Source organism: Schistocerca americana, chromosome 10 (assembly GCF_021461395.2).
Source record: "Schistocerca americana isolate TAMUIC-IGC-003095 chromosome 10, iqSchAmer2.1, whole genome shotgun sequence".
Classification (NCBI taxonomy): Eukaryota; Metazoa; Arthropoda; class Insecta; order Orthoptera; family Acrididae; genus Schistocerca; species Schistocerca americana.
In genome coordinates, this window is record NC_060128.1 from 179,200,987 (window position 1) to 179,222,152 (window position 21,166).

The 21,166-nt window shown below is 43.1% G+C and overlaps 1 protein-coding gene across 1 annotated transcript in view; it reads left to right on the plus strand.

Moving 5' to 3' along the window:
* Window positions 1–1,906: 1,906 nt before the first annotated feature.
* LOC124552364 (protein TsetseEP-like) overlaps window positions 1,907–21,166 on the plus strand; it is a 30,945-nt gene continuing 11,685 nt past the window's right edge. The window contains exon 1 of the mRNA XM_047126630.1: window positions 1,907–1,927. Coding sequence (XP_046982586.1) covers window positions 1,907–1,927 — 21 coding nt within the window. The remainder of the gene's footprint in view (window positions 1,928–21,166) is intronic.

The window sequence follows — 21,166 nt, forward strand, 5'->3', positions numbered from 1 at the left end:
AACAAATTTGTAGGTGATCTAGGCAATGCAGCAGTCGAGAACTATGTATCAGCGACTTTCACACAGGCTTCTAACAAGACGTTGATACATGTTCACAATCCTATTCATTCTCAAGAAGACAAACCTGTAAACTAACAAGAACGTGACAAATATAAAAGTAGCATCTATATTTAGCTGGACAGGGTTGATGAAAAAATTTTAATATATTATAAGTCATACCAAAGTATATTTGCTACATGCAACATCACTATGTAATGAATGGAACATTATTAAAATATTATCAGTCATAACAAAGTATATTTGCTACATGTAACATTACTATGTGCTGAATGGAGGTTCAGAGTTGAGTTTTGTCAACTCCAAGCATAGGTAACCCTACAAGAAGAGCTTCTATGTAACAGGCTGAATCATCTGCCATGTTTTCCCCATCTCTGAGGATTCAGCGGTGTTTACCTCGTGGATGGTTAACTTATTCATGCAACTTTTTATAGTATTTCTAGTAAAATATTTGATATAGCATGTATAAAGTGAACCAAACATGAATTAACCTTTATAGAGATATTTAGAATGCCCTTTTCATACAACAGAAAAATTGAAATGTAATACTACACAGATATAGAAATGCAAAAAATTGAAATGTAATTCTACACGGCTATAGAAATGCAGGTTCTGAACTTGCGTGATAGTTTGTAAATATTAAATGTAATGAGATAAGAACTCAGTACCAATGTCTTCAAGTATGGGTGTTATGCAGTAACAAACTGTGGCTATTGATTAGTTTTGCCTGTAAATAGCCATATGTAAAAGAGGTGTTCGTTTTTTATTGAAAAGGAGGTACTTTAAGAAACACCGTATTTTTATTGTACAGAGGTGGAGGAAAGTGTAGTTTAATCTTACAGCGAAACGAATTTTTATTAATAGTTTTATCTGTCATTTAACCAGTATTCATATTCTGTACTTTATGATAGTTTAGTTGCTTGTTGAGTTGAGGTAAAAACTTATTCTTTGAAGGTAATGTTACTTGTGCAGACTCCCTCACAACGATCAGTATGCTATAAAAATATCTGAATTATCATTTGTTCTACCATAACTGTATAAAAGATGGTGTTAAATATTACTCAGTTTATGTACGTATGTTTATAATAAGACGTATATATACGTCAAAAATATTCCTCCCCAGGTTTCCAATTGCGAAAATACCTCGGGAATCGAAAAATTTTGAGTGAACTGCTTTATTACATGTGATTCTTCAATTTCTCCAGTCGTATTTCATGACGAAATAAATCTCGGGTGAACATCATGTGTGAGCATTTCATTACAGTTTTCGGCTGGGAAGAAACGCAATTGCATACAACTGGTTTCATGTTTATAACTAATTTTATTAATGTATATAATACACAACTGAGTGCCATGTGGATCCCAGTTGGCTCCCTGGCAGTCTACGGCCCATCGTTTTCTTCATCCAGGGTCACTAGGAAAAATAAACACGCGAAAACCATTCTTGCGATAGTTACATGAGTTCACAGCCGAGTAACCACCCATATTTGAGACGAATTCTTCAATACATTTAATTAGACATCTCCACTCGCATCGTGGCTCGTATGCAGGCAAGTATGGATATCGTATACTTTGGGCAAAACATGGCGGACAGTTCAGCTCAGGTTATAGGAGTCTTGGCCACAAGCGTGACGTCACACGCAGCACCTCTAGTACTGTGCCGGGCGACTTTTGCAGACGGCCTTGTAGACCAGGTGCTCTCTGATATTTCGCCGCAGGACTCAATTATGTGCCATTCGATGTCCGTCTTGTGTAGTGCGTCGCTTATCGACATCTTTTACAGCCGTCATCAAAAACGACGTTCGCGAATATATATACTGAAGGCACACAGAATCGTTCATCTCTCGAGATGCCGTCCGCGCCCACCATGGTGAGTACTCGTTATATGTTCCTACTACAGCATACGCTAGATCGAGTGCAAAATGTGGCCTCGAAAAAACGCTATTGCGTACTTTCCTTTTTCCACTGCAGACAAAACAAAAAGCAAACGCGGGAAACGTCGTTTGGTTACGATTCTTAGGACAACATGCACATCAGACAGTAAGTTGTGGTCTTCAGTCCAGAGACTGGTATGATGCAGCTCTCCGTGCTACTCTATCCTGTGTAAGCCTCTTCATCCCCGAGTAACTACTGCAAACTACATCCTTTAGAACCTGTTTACTGTATTCAACTCTTAGTCTCCCCTATAATTTTTATCCGCCACGCTTCCCTCCAACACTAAACTGATGACCCCTTGATGCCTCAGAATGTGTCCTATCAGTCGATCCCTTCTTTTAATCAAGCTGTGCCACAAATCTATTTTGTCCTCGATTCTATTCAGCATTTCCTCATAAGTTACGAAATCTACCCATCTAATCTTCGGCATTCTTCCGTAGCACCACGTTATGAAAACTTTTATTGTCTTCTTGTCTGAAATGTTTATCATCAGCATTTTTCTTCCACGTAATGCTACACTCTGGACAAATACGCCGGCCGAAGTGGCCGTGCGGTTAAAGGCGCTGCAGTCTGGAACCGCAAGACCGCTACGGTCGCAGGTTCGAATCCTGCCTCGGGCATGGATGTTTGTGATGTCCTTAGGTTAGTTAGGTTTAACTAGTTCTAAGTTCTAGGGGACTAATGATCTCAGCAGTTGAGTCCCATAGTGCTCAGAGCCATTTGATTTGGACAAATACGTTCAGAGAAGACGTCCTGACACTCAAACGCATATTTCATTTGAACAAATTTCTCTTTCCTTACTATAGCCAGTTTCCATTTACATCTTCTCTGCTTCGCCCATCGTTAGTTATTTTACTGCGAAAATAATAAATCTCAACCGCTACCTTCAGTGTCTCATTTCCTAATCTAATTTCTTCAGCATTGCCTCATGTAATTCGACTATATTCCATTTTCCTCGTTTTGCTTGTGTTGATGTTCATCCATAACACTGTTGATTCAGTTCAGTTGCTTCGAAGCCCTTTTCTCTCTTTGGCAGAATTACAGTAACATCATCAAACCCCAAAATTTTCATTTCTTCTCACTGAAGGTTAATTTCCTCTCCAAATTTGTCCCTGCTTTTCTTCGCAACTTGCTCAGTGTACAGAATGAAAAACATTGCGGATGGTTACAACCCTGTTTCGCTGCCTTCTCAACTACTGCGCCACTTCAATACTCTTAAACAGTGTACTCGAGTCAACATTATCAAAAGCATTATGTAAGTCCTCAAGATCACATGCAGTTAAATTTTTGTTCCATTGGTTGCTTTCGTACAGAGCTGCCAACTGTCCCATACTGTAAGGGATATGCCGTGACTGACAGTTAAAAAATCATCTCCTATCGGCCTTGTATGAGAGACTGAAATCACGTATTTAACATTTTCCCGCTAATTCATCTTATTTGTTTAACTCATTTGTAGAAATTACATCAATGTTAAGCCTGTAAGACACCGATTAACGTACTGATATATTAATTTTTCTTATTCACGTTTGTCAGAGTCATGGTACATCATATTATTTGTCATTAGCCAATGACTTTAGGTTTGATTATGCCTTGTTTAAAATCTAACTTAAATACACTCATGCTCATAAATTAAGGATAATGCTGATACATGGTGAAACAACGCACTGGTGGGCGGTTTGCGGGTTTAAATCACCTCGGGGTATAACCATGCGGTGCATTTGACCTGAAGTCGTATGGTGGCGCTGGCAGCAGTCTACATACGCCGAGGTGTGTTGGTGCATGTCAGAGTACGGTGCAGCGAGTAAGTGTGCAGACGGTTTCAGACGTGCTAATGATGGCATTGTGTTGAAAATGGCTCAAAGAAGACATAGTGATGACGTTATGAGGGGTAGAATACTAGGGCGACTGGAGGCTGGTCAAACACAGCAGGTCGTAGCACGGGCTCTCCGTGTGCCACAAAGTGTGATCTCAAGATCAGGGCAACGATTCCAGCAGACAGGAAACGTGTCGTGCCCAAGTGCTACAGTACGGGACGTCCACAGTGTACACCACCACAAGAAGACCGATATCTCACCATCAGTGCCCGCAGACGGCCAAGGAGTACTGCAGGTAGCCATGCTCGGGACCTTACCGCAGCCACTGGATCAGTAGTCTCCAGACACACAGTCCACAGACGACTGAACACACATGGTTTATTCGCCCAGAGACCTGCAATGTGCATTCCACTGACCCCTGGTCACAGGAGAGCCCGTAAAGCCTGGTGTCAAGAACACAGTACATGGTCATTGGAACAGTGGTACAGGTTATGTTTACGGAAGAGCCCAGGTATAGTCTGAACAGTGATTCTCACCGGTTTTTCATCTGGCGTGAACCAGGAACCAGATACCAACCCCTTAATGTCCTTGAAAGGGACGTGTATGGATGTCATAGTTCGAAAGTGTGGGGTGGGATTGGTGCACGTACACCCCTGCATGTCTTTGACAGAGGAACTCTAACAGGTGAGGTGTATCGGGACGTCATTTTGCACCAGTATGTCCGCCTTTTGAGAGGTGCAGTGGGTCCCACCTTCCTCCTGATGGATGATAATGCACGGCCCCACCGAGCTGCCATGGTGGAGGAGTACCTTCAAAAAGAAGATATCAGGCGAATGGAGTGAGTGACCTGTCTGTTCTCCAGACCTAAACCCCATCGAGCACGTCTGGGATGCTTTCGGTCGACATATCGCTGCACGCCTTCAAACCCCTGCGACACTTCAGGATCTCCGACAGGCACTGGTGCGAGAATGAGAGGCTATACCCCATCAGCTGCTCGACCACCTGATCCAGAGTATGCCAACCCGTTGTGCGGCCTGTGTACGTGTGCGTGGTGATCATAACCCACACTGATGTCGCGGTACGTACGCAGGAAACAGTGGCGCTTTGAAGCACATGCGTTTCGGGATGGTTTTCTCAACTTATCACCAATACCGTGGACTTACATATCAGTATCGTGTGTGTTCCCTATGTGTCTATGCTATTAGCACCAGTTTTGTGTAGTGCTACGTTGTGTGGCACCACATTCTGCAATTATCCTTAATTTATGAGCATGAGTGTAATACAATCTATGTACGAGTACAACTAAACAACACTATGAAGTTTAAAAGGTGGCCTTATGTCAGTGAGCCAGTATTACTGCGGCTTTGAGCCAATGACAGCTATGTGTAGACAGGGGATCTCACTTGTCAACAGTCGACTAGTTGATCTTGTATCAATACGATTTACTTTGAAGTAGCGTTGAGTAATTCTCTTCCTAAGCTAGTGTATTTGTGTATTCAGAAAGACGGTAAAATAAGTACAGTACTTCACACTTAACTGATTATCAGAAATTTTCTCTTTACTGCATTGTGCATGCCCTTCCTTTAACAAAATTACAACTGATCAGGACAAAAAAATTGGAGTTATCATTGACACATCTTCTTGGGTATTCTAGAAATTAGCAACCGTACTTTTCTAGAAAAAGGCTGTGACGCCGATCGAAGAGCAAAGGAAGTTTTGAGGAATATGTGAAATTCAACTCCCGCATTTCTCACATGAGACCCTGAAAGCCGTGGATCGAGGCAGTCAGATAAATTCAATACTTCTTGACTGCGGAAAGGCATTTGACTCAGTACCACACCTAAGCGTATTAACGATAGCATCACCATATGAGGGCATCATGGGAAGCCTGTGACTGGACTGAGGTTTTATTGGTAGGGAGGACGCAGCATGTTGTCTGGGATGGAGACTCAAGGTCAGATGTAGAAGTAATTTCCGATGTGGCTCGGAGAAGTGTATTGGGACCCTTGCTCTTCTTCTTTTGTATTAATAAACGCAGGCAATATTAACGGTAGCCTCTGAGTCTTCCTGACTCGTAATATTATATGTAATGCAGTACACTCTGAAAAAACCGGATCACATACTTCAGTTGATTGGTGGAATACTCGTAAAATGCAGTCAGTCTACAAAGGGTATTCCTTACATCCAAGAATATCAACATATCTACGACCAATGTGACCTGTACTGCCGTATTGTACCACTCTGCTGATCGATGTCGGAGCCAAAGTCGTGGTGCATCAATAACCTCCACGTCATCCACGTACTGCTTCCTACGGAGTGCATCCATCATTGGGCCAAACAGATGGAAGTCAGAAGGTGGGAGATACGGACTGTAGGGTGGATGAGGGACAACAGTTCAATGAAGCTTTGTCAGTTCCTCTTGGATGCGCAGAGTTGTGTCAGGCCTTACGTTGTCATGGAGAAGGAGAAGTTCGTCTGCAGTTTTGTGGCGATGAACATGCTGAAGTCAGTTCTTCAGTTTCCTGTGGGTTGTTGCTGTGGTCTTTAGTCCTGAGACTGGTTTGATGCAGCTCTCCATGCTACTCTATCCTGTGGAAGCTTCTTCCTCTCCCAGTACTTACTGCAACCTACATCATTCTGAATCTGCTTAGTGTATTCATCTCTGGGTCTCCCTCTACGAATTTTACCCTCCACGCTGCCCTCCAATGCTAAATTTGTGATCCCTGGATGCCTCAGAACATGTCCTACCAACCGGTCCATTCTTCTTGTCAAGTTATGCCACAAACTCCTCTTTTCCCCAATTCGAATCATTACTTCATCATTACTTATGTGATCTACCCATCTAATCTTCAGCATTCTTCTGTAGCACCACATTTCGAAAGCTTCTATTCTCTTCTTGTCCAAACTATTTATCGTCCGTGTTTCACTTCCGTACATGGCTACACTCCATACAAATACTTTCAGAAACGACTTCCTGACACTTAAATCTATACTCGATGTTAACAAATTTCTCTTCTTCAGAAACGCTTTCCTTGCCATTGCCAGTCTACATTTTATATCCTCTCTACTTCGACCATCATCAGTTATTTTGCCCCCCGAATAGCCAAACTCCTTTACTATTTTAAGTGTCTCATTTCCTAATCTAATTCCCTCAGCATCACCCGACTTAATTCGACTACATTCCATTATCCTAGTTTTGCTTTTTTTGATGTTCATCTTATATCCTCCTTTCAAGACACTGTCCATTCCATTCAACTGCTCTTCCAGGTCTTTTGCTGTTTCTGACAGTATTACAATGTCATCGGCGAACCTCAATGCTTTTATTTCTTCTCCATGGATTTTAATACCTACTCCGAATTTTTCTTTTGCTTCCTTTACTGCCTGCTCAATATACAGATTGAATAACATCAGGGAGAGGCTACAACCCCGTCTCACTCCCTTCCCAACCACTGCTTCCCTTTCGTGCCCCTCGACTCTTATAACTGCCATGTGGTTTCTGTACAAATTGTAAATAGCCTCTCGCTCCCTGTATTTTATCCCTGCCACCCTTAGAATTTGAAAGAGAGTATTCCAGTCAACATTGTCAAAAGCTTTCTCTAAGTCTACAAATGCTAGAAACGTAGGTATGCCTTTCATTAATCTTTCTTCTAAGATACGTCCTAGGGTCAGTATTGCCTCACGTGTTCCAAAATTTCTACGGAATCCATACTGATCTTCCCCGAGGTTGGCTTCTACCAGTTTTTCCATTCATCTGTTAAGAATTCGTGTTAGTATTTTGCAGCCGTAACTTATTAAACTGATAGATCGCTAATTTTCACATCTGTCAACACCTGCTTTCTTTGGGATTGGAATCATTATATTCTTCTTGAAGTCTGAGGGTATTTCACCTGTCTCATACACCTTGCTCACAAGATGGTAGAGTTTTGTCAGGACTGGGTCCCCCAAGGCCGTCAGTAGTTCTAATGGAATGTTGTCTGCTCCCGGGGCCTTGTTTCGACTCAGGTCTTTCAGTGCTTTTTCAAACTCTTCACGCAGTACCATATCTTCATTTCATCTTCATCTACATCCTCTTCCATTTCCATAATATTGTCCTCAAGTACTTCGCCCTTGTATAAACCCTCTATATACTCCTTCCACCTTTCTGCCTTCCCTTCTGTGGTTAGAACTGGTTTCCATCTGAGCTCTCGATATTCATACAAGTGGTTCTCTTTTCTCCAAAGGTCTCTAATTTTCCTGTAGGCAGTATCTATCTTACCCCTAGTGAGACAAGCCTCTACATCCTTACATTTGTCCTCTAGCCATCCCTGCTTAGCCATTTTGCACTTCCTGTCGATCTCATTTTTGAGACGTTTGTATTCCTTTTACCTGCTTCATTTACTGCATTTTTATATTTTCTCCTTTCATCAATGAAATTCAATATTTCTTCTGTTACCCAAGGATTTCTATTAGCCCTCGTCTTTTTACCTACTTGATCCTCTGCTGCCTTCACTACTTCATCCCTCAGAGCTACCCATCCTTCTTCTACTGTATTTCTTTCCCCCTTTCCTGTCAATTGTTCCCTTATGCTCTCCCTGAAACTCTCTACGACCTCTGGTTCTTTCAGTTTATCCAGGTCCCATCTCCTTAAATTCCCACCTTTTTGCAGTTTCTTCAGTTTTAATCTACAGGTCATAACCAATAGATTGTGGTCAGAGTCCACATCTGCCCCTGGAAATGTCTTACAATTTAAAACCTGGTTCCTAAATCTCTGTCTTACCATTATATAATCTATCTGATACCTTTTAGTATCTCCATGGTTCTTCCATGTATACAACCTTCTTTTATGATTCTTGAACCAAGTGTTAGCTGTGATTAAGTTATGCTCTGCACAAAATTCTACCAGACGGCTTCCTCTTTCATTTCTTACCCCCAATCCATATTCACCTACTATGTTTCCATCTCTCCCTTTCCCTGCTCTCGAATTCCAGTCACCCATGGCTAATAAATTTTGGTATCCCTTCACTACCAGAATAATTTCTGTTATCTCATCATACATTTCATCAATTTCTTCATCATCTTCAGAGCTAGTTGGCATATAAACTTGTACTACTGTAGTAGGCGTGGGCTTTGTATCATCTTGGCCACAATAATACGTTCACAATGCTGTTTGTAGTAGCCTACCTGCACTCCTATTTTTTTATTCATTATTAAATTATTCATTATTAAACCTGCTCCCGCATTACCCCTATTTGAGGGTTGTTGTTGTTGTGGTCTTCAGTCGTGAGACTGGTTTGATGGAGCTCTCCATGCTACTCTATCCTGTGCAAGCTTCTTCATCTCCCAGTACCTACTGCAGCCTACATCCTTCTGAATCTGCTTAGTGTATTCATCTCTTGGCCTCCCTCTACGATTTTTACCCTCCACGCTGCCCTCCAATACTAAATTGGTGATCCCTTGATGCCTCAGAACATGTCCTACCAACCGATCCCTTCTTCTGGTCAAGTTGTGCCACAAACTTCTCTTCTCCCCAATCCTATTCAATACTTTCTCATTAGTTATGTGATCTACCCATCTAATCTTCAGCATTCTTCTGTAGCACCACGTTTCGAAAGCTTCTATTCTCTTCTTGTCCAAACTATTTATCGTCCATGTTTATCGTTTATTTGAGGGTATCACAATACATTTCAGACTTCGTCGTTGCTGCATGATGCAGGACATCAAACAGAACAGCCCCTTCAAAGTCCCGAAAGACCGTCGCCGTGACTTTACCGGCTGAGGGTGCGGCTTCGAACTTTTTCTTCACCGGAGATGAGGTGTGGCGCCACTCCACAGATTACCATTTTGTCTCCAGTTCGAAGTAATGTACCCGTGTTTCATCGCGTGTGACGATCTTCCACTAAAAATTGTCACGATCAGCCTTGTAACGTGCAAGCCACTCTACACAGATGATCATTCGTTGTTCTTTATGGTCCTCCATTAGGCAGTGACGAACCCAGTAGGCACACAACTTTGAGCACCCCATCTAGTGGCAGAGTGTGTCAGCACTACCAACAGAGACGTCTAGCTAGGCAGCGAGCTGTCTGATTGTGATCCGTCGATCACCTCGGATGAGAGTGTCCGCACGTTTCAAGATTTCACGAGTCACAGCTGTCTACAGCCAGCTACCACGAGGGAGATGAGAAGGTTTGCGCGACCTTGTCGCTGTGATGACAGACGCCTCGCTGTACTTTTGTTCACTGCCAGGTTTCCGTGGACATTCTGCGATGCTCTGGTTTTCCGACAAAGGAAACTCGATGACAGCTCTCTGCTTGGAACGCACCTCAGTTAAAGACGCCATTTTGAAAGCTACGTGTGGCGCGGCCACCTATCGGATCTTGATGAAACTGTAGGAGCAGAAGCAGGATTATTCCTCAGTGTCATATAACAAATTTCACATTTTTGCAACCGAAACTGGCCGAGAAAAAAATGTGTTTGTTTCTTATTGAACTCCATTCATATAAACGAAACTGATGAAAGAGAAGTTCTTCCGTTGTCCACTACATAAGTTACAGACCATACGCAGTTGGATTACATAGGAATAGAAAATTGTAGATGAAATGATGCTACGAGAATCAAACATCATCACTTCCTTTTACCGATTCATGCTATGGATATATCGGGTGCTCAAAAAGTCAGTATAAATTTGAAAACTAATGGAATAATGTAGATAGAGAGATACAAATTGACACACATGCTTGGAATGACATGGGGTTTTATTACAACCAAAAAAATACAAAAGTTCAAAAAACGTCCGACAGATGGTGCATCATCTGATCAGAATAGCAATAATTAGCATAACAAAGTAAGACAAAGCAAAGATGAAGTTCCTTTACAGGAAATGCTCAATATGTCCACCATCATTCCTCAACAATAGCTGTAGTCGAGGAATAATGTTGTGAACAGCACTGTAAAGCACGTACGGCGTTATGGTGAGGCATTGGCGTCGGATGTTGTCTTTCAGCATCCCTAGAGATGCGGTCGATCACGATACACTTGCGACTTCAGGTAACCCCAAAGTAAATAATCGCACGGACTGAGGTCTGGGGACCTGGGAGGCCAAACATGACGAAAGTGGCGGCTGAGCACACGATCACCACCAAACGACGCGCGCAAGAGATCTTTCACGCGTCACGGTGGAGCGCTATCCTGCATAAACATCGTACGTTCCAGCAGGTATTTATAAGCCAGGCTGGGGGTGATGCGATTCTGTAACATATCGGCGTACCTCTCACACGTCACGGTAGCAGTTACAAAACCAGAATCACGCATTTCCTCGAAGAAAAAAGGCCCGATAACGGTAGATGTGGTAAATCCAACCCATACCGTGACTTTCTCGTCGCGCAATGGAGTTTCCACAACAGTTCTAGGATTTTCCGTAGCCCAAATTCTGCAGTTGTGGGCGTTGACAGACCCTCGGAGCGTGAAATGAGCTTCGTCGGTACACAAAACGTTACTCAACCAATCGTTATCTTCCGCCATCTTTTGAAAAGCCCACACCGCAAATGCCCTCCGCTTCACTAAATCGCCAGGTAACAGTTCATGATGCCGATGGATTTTGTACGGATAGCATGGGAGGGTACGCCTCAGTGCCAACCAAACAGTAGTGTATGGAATGCCGGTGCGACGTGCGACTGCACGAGCGCTGACTTCCCCGTGCATAGACGAACCCGCTACAGTCTCCATTTCTTCCTGAACTATCTCAGCAGCATTACGCCTTGTGCTCGGTCGGCCGCTACGGGGTCTATCGTCTAAGCAACCCGTCGCTTCGAACTTTGAAATAATTCTCGCCACAGCTGCATTTGTCAACGGACCTTTACTCGTTCGAATCCCCTTCCTATGGCGATAGGATCGTAACGCTGAACTAGCACATTCCCCATTCTGATAATACAGCTTCACTAAAAGCGCCTTTTCAGGTAACATCAACATGCTGCGACTGCTGGCGCATCTGATTCTCCCTCTCATTACAGCTCCTTTTATACACGATTGTCATGTGCAGTCACTGACGTTTTGCTGTGCAGCGCCATCTGTCGGACATATTGTGAACTTCGTTTTTTTTTTTGTTCTAATAAAACCCCATGTCATTCCAAGCATGTGTCAATTTTTACCTCTCTATCTACATTATTCCATGACTTATTCAGTTTTCAAATTTATACTTGTGGGCTGGCAAGACAGCCAATCCACTAGGACGGGTAGCCGAAAGGCACGCGTTTAAGCTCACGCAGGCTGGCGTGAGGTCTGGAAAATGACAAGGAACTATAGTAGCCAAAAATAGTACATAGCTTCTGGAATACTTAACTTTAATTCATAATTGTAGAACATCTCTCGTTACTGTACATGCTTCATTAGATACATAGCAAAGGATAAATGGCGCCTTGCTAGGTCGTAGCAAATGACGTAGCTGAAGGCTATGCTAACTATCATCTCGGCAAATGAGAGCGTAATTGTCAGTGAACCATGGCTATTAACGTCGGCTGTACAACTGGGGCGAGTGCTAGTAAGTCTCTCTAGACCTGCCGTGTGGCGGCGCTCGGTCTGCAATTACTGACAGTGGCGACACGCGGGTCCGACGTATACTAATGGACCGCGGCCGATTTAAAGTCTACCACCTAGCAAGTGTGGTGTCTGGCGGTGACACCACAATACCGACTTTTTGATCACCCGGTACATAAAATACACTTTGGAAACTGGACTACATACGAATAGTTACCTTCTATCGTAAATGTGTTAGTAGAGATAAGTAGTCACTGTTAAACTTTTACCGCCATCGAAGCAAGTGGATTCGAATTCTCTGTTTCTTTGATTTCTCCTTATCAGACCTTCTTCTAGGGTAAAATACTTCACTTTTTTTCTAGTGGCAGGGCTTGATGAACGCTAGTTTACTTATTTCACAATCCAACTTCTTCATTTTTTCTTGGATAAACTTTAATTTTTTTGTCTGCTTCCAAACCTTTCATTTTGTAAAGTACTCAGTGGATACACTGCATGTATCCGCCCCTGTGTACCAATACGTAATGCTGAAGTCCCTTGAAAATATGTCCCTGTTAAGTTCCGTAGCTCACTCTCATATCAGGGTATTTTTCTTCGAACATTCGGAACATTTTTGTAATTTTCAAGTTCTTCTGAGAGATACAATCTCGAAGAATTATGCTCTACAATCTGCACTCGTACACTCATTATGTATATTCCTTTACAGGGGAGACATTTTAACTGAAGATTACTTGCCCGGTATCGGCTGGTTAATACGAAATTGCAGTGCATACATGCCCGAGGAAGCAGGCACTGCGTCAACTGCAGCTGTTGTGAAATACGTTAAATGTAGAATTTTTGCCGGACTGGGACTCGGGCCCAGATTTCCCTACACAGCAATATGCACAGTTAATTTTTTAGTTACATGGACGACGACATAGTTTCGGTGTGTCCGTGAAGTGCGCTCGGACAGCTAAAGCTGTTAAAGCGACTGCTCGGTATAAGCGGGAAGTCCGGGTTAGAGACCCAGTTGAAACAAATTTTTAGTGTTGTGATTCCGTTATACAGCTGAAGGTTGTCCATATTCCCAACTGCGAATACATTTCATCAATCACTGCAATTTGGTTGGCCACACAGTTCTTAACAGGGACACCCTGCTCCACCTATTTGGGAGAGCATCTGTGTGGCCACGCATTTTTCGTGTCACTCTTACGCCGAAATTGCAAGTATAAGGTCGCTCACATGAGCGGTCCTGTAAGGTACGGATGAAGGTATTTGTATTATGTAGTTTAACTCGCAACTGTTCGTAATTTTCTGTATTTCATTTACGCTGGTTAGCGAACAGATTTGCGATCTGTCTTTTGGGTTTCTTTTGCTTAATATCAAGTGTTGGGTAGAGCTTGATGTAACATGGTTTGTTCGTCCCCTACTATCACCATGTGTGTTCTTTGTTCGTAGTAGTAGGTTTTCATGAGCTTGGTAGCACATCCTCCCACACTGTGGGTTTAATTTATTTTCATTTGGCTTGGTATTCATAGATTCCGACGTTACAACCTTTGTCCGTCAGATCACCACGTCTTCCCATGTTGAACTCAACTGAATACGAAGCAGTTGAGTGTTCCTGCCTTCAGCAGCTATCCCCTGCTCGTTCACGATTCGTTTTTCCACATTTGAAACGAGTTGTGTTTTTAGATACGTTGAAGAATTATCTGCACTTAGTCACACTCAGCTGGTGTGAACCGTGCCCCGTGCTCTTGATTCATTTGCTAAAATTAAAAGCTGCTGTGCATTTTCTAGAACGTTAAATCGTGCGCCAAATGAATACCTATGATAGTGGAGAATTTTCCCTCGGCTCCCATTTTTCCAATTTTAACAGGGTTTCTCTAGCCACGTGTCTTGATCTGCTAAACCTCCTTGCTCTCTCTGTGCTTCTCCTCTTGCATGTTTTACGAAAATAGCTTATTCTGGTAAACGTTGTCCGCTTTCTCACTGCACGTATGCGTGTGTTGCTTCCCGATCTCGAACATGAGGCTTCTGCTTACAACAGTCACTGCTTCACATGTATCCCATTCTGATAGGCTTTAAAGGACCATCCGCCTATTGTATTATTGTGGAACAGCAAATTATGCATCCCATTTGTGTGTCTTACATTGTACATTTATTTTTGAACTCCATGTTCCTTTAGAATAAATAATCACTCATGATCAGAGAACCTTACTGCTGTTTAAAAGGTTGTAACTAACCTGTTTCTATGGGTTATTACGTAATTATTGGGAATGGAAATACTTCTTGCTTGTGAAATTAACGTGAGAAGATTAGGGTCGCCACCGACTCTAACCACACAACTAATCAAAGGTTTGGCCGAGTCGGAAAATAAATTAATTTGATCACAGACCAAAAACTCATAAAAGTGCATACGTTGTGATGTCGCTCATAGGAGATACGATGTAATTAATAGTATTGCCCGTGCACTGTTCACGAGAATCAAACATTTAAAATAAAATAGAAAATGCATGAACACTGCATAATATCAGCTCCCAGCAACACACCTGAAAATAAGACTTAATCTAAAGCATTTGTTATAAAATAAAAGGGGAAACTAATCACTGGACCTGTGCGTAAGGAAACGCGTTGGATGTGCTAACGGCAAAGCTACGAGGTGAGTGGCTTAGGTGCAAAAACGTTAACCTCGGAACACAAGGGAAAATTCTAGATAAAATCATTTATTCCTAAGAGAAGCATCGATACATTCACCGTTATAATCTACACGTAAAATCATTGGTGTGAATCATTCATACAACTGCTGTTGCCTGATAACTGATCGCAATAACTCGTGAAGCGGTACACATTTCTCAGTACACCCGCGTGCCCACGTGTTTTGTGGAGACGCAATTTCTAGGTATCGTGTCCAAGTTGCAACAATATCACATCACACAATCATGAACAGTTAACATTCTTTAAAACAAACATGACATCGGACAGTTAGTGATGCCGGTAGCCCAACAAACTCTAATGTTCAACGACGTTGATGGCACCCCACGTCCGAAAGATACATAAAGCAAGGAAAATTTACGAGAAGGAAAAGCTATTAATATTTAGGAAAATAAAAGCTTACACAGGCACAGATGAAGGCAAACAGACATTCATACAGAAGCGAGTGCTCACTTCTTATCGACACCTTTATGTGGCGCTCTTCCGGCGGATCCAAATCTGCTATAGAAATTTTCTAAAAGAAAAATCTGCCAAAGTTTTGCATTCCTTGCTGCGACAAGACAAAGCAATCTTTCAGAGTTGAAAAGCGAGACCAAAAGCTAACAGCTCTCCCCTCGCCAAGTAACAACGCGCCACGCGGTCAGTCTAACTCACCCTTCTTCGACTGGAGCACAGTTGTGGACGCTTCCCGTACCGGCGGCAGACTGCCTCCCGCTTTCTTCTCCAGCCTCTTCCACGCTCTGCGTGGACCGGGAAACCCAAAGATGCCATTTCCGCCACCAACCTAACGCAGGTGGATTTCTCATAGGTAGCGCAAACCTCTTTGACTACTTGACCACTACCAGAGTTCGCTATTCTGTACATCTGTTGCTAAATCTGTATGACTATCGCAGACTTTCTGCAGCAGACTACGCCACCGTCCAGCAACGTGACACACAACCACATTCATTCAATCACACCACTATGAGATTTATGAGAAAAGAAAAACAAGGAAAAGAAAGAGAAATGGTAGTGAAAATGGGCTACCGAACTAATGAAAGGTGGCTACAGGACCCTTTCAAGGTTTCGATTCCTACCCGTCCCTATGCGTTTACCCACAAAGTGGTATCGTAAATGGGGTGCCTGAAAATTGAATGGTGTGTGTGTGTGTGTGTGTGTGTGTGTGTGTGTGTGTGTGTGTGTATGTGTGGAGGTATACATATATGGAGGTGACAGAAGTCATGGGTTAGCGATATGCACATATACAAATGGCGGCAGTCTCGCAAAACGACAGTGCATTGGCAGAGCTGTCATTTGTACTCAGATGAAAGGTTTCTGATGTTATTATGACCGCATCACATTAATTAGGAGACTCTGAATGCAGAATAGTAGTTGGAGCTACCAGCAAGGGACGCTCCATTTCGGAAATCGTTAGGAAATTCGATATTGTGAGATCTACAGTGTCAAGAGTGTGTTGAGAACAACAGAGTGGCCAACGATCTTCACTTAACGACTGAGAGCAGTAGAGTTTGCGCAGATTTGCCAATGCTAACATACAAGCAACACTGCGTGAAATCGCCGCTGAAAGCAATACGGGATGTACGACGAATGCATCTGTTAGGGCAGTGCGGCGAAATTTGGCGTTAATGGGCTATGGCAGCAGACGATCGACGCGAGTACCTTTGCTGACATCGGTGTGGAGACTCTCCTGGTATGGTAACCACATCAGTTTTGGCCCAGGCGACTGGAAAACCGTGGCCTGGTCGGATAATCCCGATTTCAGTTGGTAAGAGCTCATGGTAGGGTTCGGACGTTACGCAGACCTCTCGAATTAGTTGACCCAAGTTGCCAAAAAGGTACTGTGCAAGATGGCGGTGGCTCCATAATGGTGTGGGCTGTGTTTACAGGGAATGGACTGAGTCCTCTGGACCAACGGAACCGATTATTGACTTAAAATGGTTATTTTCGGCTAATTGGAGACTATTCGCAGCCATTCACAGGTTTCATTTTCCCAAACAACGATGTGTAAATTGTATGGCCACTCAGATCGCCCAACATGGATCCCCTCAAACACTTATCGGACGTAACCAAGGGGTCAGTTCGGGCACAGAATCCCGCACTGGCAATACTTTCGCAAATATGGACGGCTATAGACGCAGCATGGCTCGGTATTTCTGCAGAGGACGACCAAAGACTGGCTGAGTCCATCTCACGTCGAGGTATATGACAGACTGATACGTACTATGGTGGATGCAGTGTCGGATGGACAACAGTAGCGCTTTGAATGGACTGCCTGCTACAATCACGCTTTGCGTAGTTGTTCCCTAATTGTCGAGTTTACAAGGTTGCCATCTGACATCCAAAATATGCAAGCGTCGTTTTCATACCAAGTCCTTAGTAAGTCAAAGCGACATATAGTTGTTATTCTATGTTTTTAATTTCGTACAGGAATTAATATTAATTACTTTTTAAAATTACTTTATTGAATGTTACGAAAAAAGGCAAGCAAATATTATGGACACTTGATTCAAAAGGGACACTAGTTTAAAAAAAAAAAACACTTGTCTAACACATGCATACCACATCAGTACAAAAGTTTCGAAACTGGATTAATAAAAAATAGAGAAAAGCTAAGATGGTGATTTTAATGCTTCAACTGTTCTACAGTCTCCCTCCACTTTAGTCCGGAGGATACAATGCTTATACAACCATGTGAAAGTGTCAGAAGATTCCTTCTTTGGGATGTTTTCCAACTTGAGCATCAAATGTCGGTTGTATCGCCAAACCATTGGTTCTTTGTGTGAAATTCTGCGCTTTGTCGTTTTGTGGTAGGTTCGTATTGATAACACGAAGTCTCATCACAAACGACGGGTTTTTCCAAAAAAAAGAACTGTCCGTGTTTTGTATTTCGTTCGAGTCGTGGAGGGCATCCACAGGCAGCTGTTTTTGTTCAGGAGTCGAGGTGTGGGGGACGAACTTTGCACACACTTTTCTCTTCTTCAAAACATTCTGGAGAATGTCTCGAACACTTGATTTAGAGATGTTGTTCCATTGCAATTTGTGACACAACATCACTGATACACTAGGTCTCCTCGTCCACTGCTTAACACTGCCTGCTCACAATTGGCTGGTCGTATGCGTGTCTGTTGTTTACAATAATGTTATTAGCTCAAGCTATCACCATAGTCACTGTGCTGACGTCGTTTATACGCCGGAATAAAATCGTTCTCAGAATTTTGTGTATGGCCAATGTATAGGCATTCACATTTAATCTGATTTGTGCCATTATAAATGGTTTTTGAAAGCCTGCGACTGTAGATACAATAGGTTTGTTTATAAATAAATAAGTCTTCTGTTGCCAGTCACGATTTTTTCTTTATTTTACTATTCGCACGACGCGTTTCGAGAAATAATTCCTATTTTCAAGTGCGTTTTTTGTGTGTATTAAGCCATTTCTTTTGATGTTCTCAGTGTGTATGAGTCTGCTTCATTTTGTTTAACTTTTAAGTTTTCTAATGGTCCATTTGTGTAGAGACTCACACACACTTTACATCACACACAACTTGTTGTACACTATACACATCGAAAATATCTTATATAAACAAAACAGTTACATACGAAGAAGATCTATGTAACTGTTTTGTTTATATAAGATATTTTCGATGTGTATAGTGTACAACAAGTTGTGTGTGATGTAAAGTGTGTGTGAGTCTCTACACAAATGGACCATTAGAAAACTTAAAAGTCAACAAAATGAAGCAGACTCACACACACTGAGAACATCAAAAGAAATGGCTTAATACACACAAAAAACGCACTTGAAAATAGGAATTGTTTCTCGAAACGCGTCGTGCGAATAGTAAAATAAAGAAAAAATCGTGACTGGTAACAGAAGACTTATTTATTTATAAACAAACCTATTGCATTCACATTTATTAAGAAGTATGTCACTAATAACTCATCGGACCACCCTCCTCCGTTTGTACCAGTCCCTTACCCGTTCGAAACTAGACTATGGGTGTTTCGCTTATGCATCTGCACGTCCGTCCATCTTATACCATCCCAGTACCATCCACCATCGTGGCATCCGTTGGCCACAGGCGCCTTTTACACCAGCCTGGTTGAGAGTGTTTAGGAAGAAGTTGCCGAACTACGGCTGTCAAACCGCCATGAGTTTCTCTTCAGCAGATACGCATGCCGTTTGTCTGCCATACCCAGCCATCCATTCTGTGTCTCCTTCTTCGATTACTCCCATGATCGCCAGTATGAGGCGCATCCCTCTTCTCTGTTATCTCCTGGAGTTCGTTGTCAACTATAGCTCCGGCAGTTCGGCTTCACGCTACCTGCCCTGTTGCCGATGGATGTGAAACCTTCACCACCTTGGCCTTTGCACAGAACTGAGCTATAGTACCTTCGTGTACACTTCTGGCTGTAAGACTGACCATTGTGTCACGTGTGCCTTCGTCATTGACACCGACCATTTTGGGTATCGGCTTCCAGAACAATGCTCAGTATTTACAATGGAGCTCTTTGCCCTTTATCGGGCCACCCAGTACATCCGGCGACACAGGCTTTTTAATTGTGTCATTTGCTCCGTATGTCTCAGTGCCCTTTAGAGCCTCTGTGTGCTGACACCATCCATCCCGAAGTTCAACGGGTACAGGAAAACTGTCACTTGCTCACTCTTGAGGGAGCCACTGTGCTGTTTGTGTGGGACGCCGGTCACGTCGGTCTGGCGGGAAACGAGGCTGCTGACGCTGCTGCCAAGGCTGCAGTCCTCCTACCTCAGCACGCCAGTTCTTCCAATGCCTCCGATGATCTCTGTGTTGCCGTCTGTCAGCATGTGGTGTCACTTTGGCATCACCACTGGTCTTCCCTTCACGGGAACAAGCTCCGGGCTATCAAACCTCCTCTCGGTCCTCTCGGCGCGAGGAGATGCTAGGTTGCATATTGGGCTCTGTCGTTTTAGCCATCGCCATTTGTTAAATAGAGATCCCCCACCACCCTGTGCTCATTGTGCGGTTCGCCGTCTTTTAACCACCTACGTTCTGATTTATGTATGTCATCTGAGTTATTGGCTGTTTTAGCGAACGACGCGCGGGCTGTCGACCGCGCTTTACTTTCTATCTGTCGTAGCAATATGGCGAATAACATTTAATCTAGTTCAGGACCTCTATTGTCTTTATGGCGTATTTTACGGCCCTTTCTCCATAAGAAAGTCCCGGTTTTTAGCTGTCTTTCCTTCCGTCGATTGGGCTTATCGTGTAGCCGCTTTTAGCTCCTTTTTCGTCTTCATGTTCTACAGTTCTCACATGAGAGCGTATGACCTTAGCTGTTTTTGCGCCCTAAACCAAAACAAAACAATGATCATTAGTTTTTGCTGAATTTCCAGATCCCTTGTGTCTCCATATCATTGCTTCCTTCTTAACGTTGCTGCACGTGCGTCGCCCATCACATTGCCCAGGATCTGAAATCTCTTCCTCCCTCGCCTCCTCTAACCTTCACCGTACACCTCTAAGACTGTTTTTATAAGCCCCCTCCTTCTTTCTTAATATATGTCCAATTCGGATTCGTTTCCTTCTTTTAATTACACCCTGTTACTGTCTTTGCTCTCCTGTTCTTCTCAGTGTGTCTTCATTTTTGGGGTTCCATACCTCCAATTGTAAAAACGGGACGCTTAGAACACCACTTTGTTGGTCTCTGTCCGTCTATCTGTCTGTCCGACTATTTTCTCAGAAACGGGTAGACATATCAAGCTGAAATTTATGTCACGTAATAAGGTTAAAAAATGGTTCAAATGGCTTTGAGCACTATGGGACTTAACTTCTGAGGTCATCAGTCCCCTAGAACTTAGAACTACTTAAACCTAATGCTGTGGCCTTCTCCACCAGACATCACGGCGCCTAGAGTATCAGCAACCAAACTGACAGCCTGCAGCCACGGGTTGCACACTTCACAGGCACACCGAAGCACTACACAACCGACAGGCCATATTGATGAACGGCCACAACAACAACAACAACAACAACACAGCAAAGACACTAGCGGCCACCAGGGGCCACTACCGGCCCACATAAACATAAGGAACAGGTCGCTGCAGATCCCGGAACTATTTTCACACTCAAACCACGTGATGCAAAATAGCTCAGAGGTACTCATCCGCTGGAGCGCTTAAAGGCCGGTGC